Source organism: Cryptomeria japonica, chromosome 7, assembly GCF_030272615.1.
Source record: "Cryptomeria japonica chromosome 7, Sugi_1.0, whole genome shotgun sequence".
NCBI classification, from domain to species: domain Eukaryota; kingdom Viridiplantae; phylum Streptophyta; class Pinopsida; order Cupressales; family Cupressaceae; genus Cryptomeria; species Cryptomeria japonica.
Genome location: NC_081411.1, coordinates 114,649,136 through 114,653,639, shown reverse-complemented (window position 1 = coordinate 114,653,639; position 4,504 = coordinate 114,649,136). Strand labels below are relative to the sequence as shown.

The window sequence follows — 4,504 nt, the reverse complement described above, 5'->3', positions numbered from 1 at the left end:
ATAAACCAGAAAAGCTAGAGTCCACAGCTATGTTACGAGAAACAGGAAGCAGGATTGAGAAAAGGAGTTCTGAGGTTTGGGAATAAGAACTGTAAAAGCATGCAATATTTATTATTATTTTTATAAAATCACACGAAACAATACAAGAAATTCAACCAACTCGAAGTACAAACTTTCTACAAGAACAAAGGTATGTGCAAAATCTGCTCCAAGAATTTTATCAATACAAATAAACAGTTCAAGTTCATAGGGATATAAGAAAAATATCATACAAGATTGTTAGAAGCAATTAGGATTCCAAAAATATCAAAAAAAACAATGTTGTATAGAAGAAAATATGTGAACACTTGTCAAAGAGTGACGACCGTAGACCAAAGAGTTATATATATAGATGCTATCGGATAATGGACAAATTAATTGTCAAAATCCTTAACTAATTTTAGCCCATTTGACAGGTAGTCTGCCACAGGCCAGAAACAGCCTAAGAATGCAATTTTTTAAGATGGACGCTCCTGGCTATCATGTTTCTTATAAAATAAACCCGTACAAGACAATATCATGGTATTTTTGTTTTTAATTTGATCCAATTCAAATCATAAAGGAAATGTCTCTTTCAAAGAAACAACAAATTAATCCGCATTTCTCCATACACTCCAAACCCCATAACTATGAGTTCGTGAGATCCAAAGGCTCCGGGTTCAAACATTCACCCATCCTAATCAATAAGCCCAAGTTTAAAGTTACAGTGCAGAGAACTTCTTCGACGGTAGATTACTCTGCCTTCTTTATATTGGTCTTATGGCTTGGAGACCTTTTCCTTGCATAAAACTTAATCAAACCAGTCCAGAGCTTATAAACCCAAACAGTGCTCCCCACAATGGCCAAAATGACAGTGACCATCCAGAAGTATGCAATCCCCCTAGGGATGACCTTGTCAGCTTTTCCAGGAAAGTAAAAGGATCCCAACTCCCAGGCAATGTAAGGGCCCACAATACACCTCATAATTGTGAAATAAACTGTAAAAGCAGGTGACATAGCAGCATAAATCCTACTAGCCAAAGGAGACTCCCCTCTACCCATCCTTGCCACTGTCCAAACATTCTGAAATGGGCTTGTGGCCTCCCCTGTACACATGAGAGAAATTGCAGAAATCCCACCATGGCCTGTGTAATACCTACAGGAAATCATGTAGGTGGAGGTAGCAACATGGTGCAAAATGAAGAGATAGTCTGATGGGTTTACCAGAATGTAATGGATCATGTCTATGGCAAAATAAGCGAGGCTGAACTCCATGATTTTGTTCTCTAGATTTGTGTTGGGTGCATCCAATTTCCATGGATAACTGTTTATGAGGTCATAGGAACACATAATCACTACACATATGCCATGAATGAATGAGATGCAGCAGCTCGCAGCCTCAAAACGGGTTGGGCCTTTCCACGTTCTGAATAAAACTGAGTACCCAAATGCATAGATAACAGCAAAAAGCGGTACACAGTACAGAAGAACATTAAAATCCGCCAGCATTGTGTTACAAAATAACTTACCTGTTACGCTGTGCATATATCAAACTGCTAATCCTCTGCATGCATGTCTGTGTATAGGTATATATTCTGTATATATCATTTGTGGTTATACCAAACACGAAGAAAAGCATCGTTCAGCTCTTTTAGGTTTGTGTCCTCTAATTGCCGCGCCGGCAGAGAACAAAACCATTTAACTACGGTCTGAAATGAGACACGTGGTACGGCATATTATAGATTCCAAGAATAGCGGTTCGGAATATTTGGATATTGTTTTGTAATTTTTGTGAAAGTTTATTTGAAGGGAAAAATAATATCCACAATTAACTACAGATAATACAAATTTGTTATCATTTAGAATTGTAGGGAACAAAACATGCCCAATTGTGAAGGAAATAAATAATAATAATAGCTATCTTTTAGTTTATGATTGAAGGCTAAGTGTTAAATAGAAAAGGTTAAATAGAAATAGTTTTAAAAGTTAAATGTAATATTTGTTATTTTAATTAGTTAAGTTTATTGTTTTTGGTTTAATTTATAATTATGAATTTGATTTGAAATAATCTATATATTTTATCTTCTAAACAATCTAAAAAAAGCAAATTCTTTTATTTTTCATAATAAAAAAGGGTTAGTAGATTTACTAGTTCATACTTTATAGAATGTGATGACTTTTCAATGTGTCAAAATTATGTATTGAATCAACGACTTTGACTAAATGATCAAATATAATAAACAAATGCATAGAAATCAAATTTGTTACTCATTTTAAGCATCTGTATATGGTGAAAATGGATAACAACAATTATAATATTGAAAGGCTAAATGAATTCAACCACAAAACCCTAGCCAAACAACAACAAAGATCCACCATAACATATGAAGATTACCTAAGACAATGCAAATCAAATGAAATCACAAAGATTATACCATCACATGTCCAATAAGGTTTGGATCTCCATTGATCTTGCTTGATATATTTGCTCTCAAATTTTATGTGCACAAGAGCTCAACAAAGAACGAAATGTGGTTGCAAGTAGGATCACATATGAAAAGCGTAGTGTAGTCCATTGCATAAATTGATTAGTCAGGGTTTGATAATGAAGGAAGCATCTCCTTATATAGAAGACACCATAAGAAATGGAGGGATAAGATTGAAAGGTGTAAAAATAGGTTGGCTATGATTAGAGGGTAGGTAAAAGAAAATAATAAAATAATGAAAAGGGTAGGTAGTGTAGGAATTAAGAGATGAATGACATGTGTCATGGGTAGAAAAGGCTAATGAGTTAATTAAATAAATAAAAATTTATTTAATTAATAGAAGAAGTGGGATAATTAAATAAATAAAATATTTATTTAATTTAAGAAAAGGATAATTTAAATAAATGAATGTATTTATTTAAATGAAAAATAAGGCTAGAAGAGGATAAATGAATTAATTAAATAAATAAAGATTTATTTAATTAATAGATGAATTAGGCTAAAATAATTAAATAAATAAAATATTTATTTAATTAGACATAACAATTTTAGGTGTCTACATTTTGCCCCTCTTTGAGACAATGCGACTTGTCGTGTTGTTTCAAAGAAGATATGATGAACCGATACAAAGTTGCCCCAAGATGGGAATGATATGCCCCCTCGAGAGATTGGATGAAAATGTCTGAAAAGATCGCAGACAATCTCTCGATAAGAAAGAAAAGCTAGAATGGACTGACCGGATAGAATAGAGTGATAGAGTCACGGGATAACGAAGACTGACTCAGCAGACTAGGACTAGGGCTAGGGCGAGGATAGTCTATAAAATAGACCACGAGGGGAATACATCTTCATTGTCATCCACACATCCAAGAGATCAGAGTGCAGAGAGAGAATAGAGCAACATCAGTCAGCAGCGATGGCATTAGTGCATAGATTCGATCACGTTCGCCGATTTCAGAGGCCAACAGATGCAAGAGATCCGGTGAGTACCACAAAACCTCCTTGTACTTTGTTGCATTAATTATTGTCATAAATACATCTTAGGTAGTGCAATAAATGCGCTTTAAGATAGGTCAAAAAATGTCAAAAATGTGTAGGCGCGTCTGTGTTTGTGTCAGGCGCGTCTATGCTAGGAAAAGTGTTTGTGCCAAATGTGAGTGCGTCTGCGTTGTTCAGGCACGTTTGTGAAATGTGGGCACGTTTGTGTAGGACAGGCGCATCTATGCAGAGCATAAGCACGTCTGTGCAAAGCAGGCGTGTTTATGCAGTCTATAAGCGCATTTATGTCATGAAGGCGCGTTTATGTCTTCAAGGTCAAATCGGTAGTTTTGTGATGAACATACATTGTCGATTGGATAAGCTGCTGAGAGGATACACTCAAGCAGGTCCTCTGGGGAAGACTAGGATAGATCGAGGCACTTTGTGATGAACAATGAGTACCAAGACATAGTACTTTGTGATGAACAGGGAGTACTAAAATATGAGCAACGCTTTGTGATGAACAGTGAGTGCAAATGTGAGCAGCACTTTGTGATAAACAGGGAGTGCAAAAACGTAGTACTTTGTGATGAACAGGGAGTACCAATAAGATAAATAGCAACACTTTGTGATGAACAGTGAGTGTCACTAGGATAGAAGCAACACTTTGTGATGAACAGTGAGTGTCACTTTGACTGACATGATTGATTTGCTTGATTGTAGGAGTACCTACCTATGCTGGAGTCATGCGAGAGATTCCCGTCAACTCAGAGGTTGCGATCAGAGTTGACATTCGAGGACAAGGCTGCCATTGAGGGTATGGGTCTGCGATACATTCTGTATGTGCCTGAGTTTCGGATGAACATGGGTTGCTGACTACACTGGTTGAGAGATGGCACTCAGAGACTTGTAGTTTCCATTTGTCGATGGGTGAGATGACAATCACCTTAGAGGATGTTTACAGGATTTTGAGGATATCGATCGATGGGGAGTTGATACCCTATGATTGAGATGGAGACAGG

General features: G+C 36.4%; 1 protein-coding gene across 1 annotated transcript; it reads right to left on the bottom strand.

Annotated features, from left to right (window-relative positions):
* Positions 1–304: 304 nt before the first annotated feature.
* Positions 305–1,716, bottom strand: LOC131040602 (TLC domain-containing protein At5g14285). Its single transcript, XM_057973554.2, has one exon. The coding sequence runs from the start codon at positions 1,561–1,563 to the stop codon at positions 772–774; it is 792 nt and encodes a 263-aa protein (XP_057829537.1). The 5' UTR covers positions 1,564–1,716; the 3' UTR covers positions 305–771.
* Between the last annotated feature and the right edge of the window lie 2,788 nt (positions 1,717–4,504).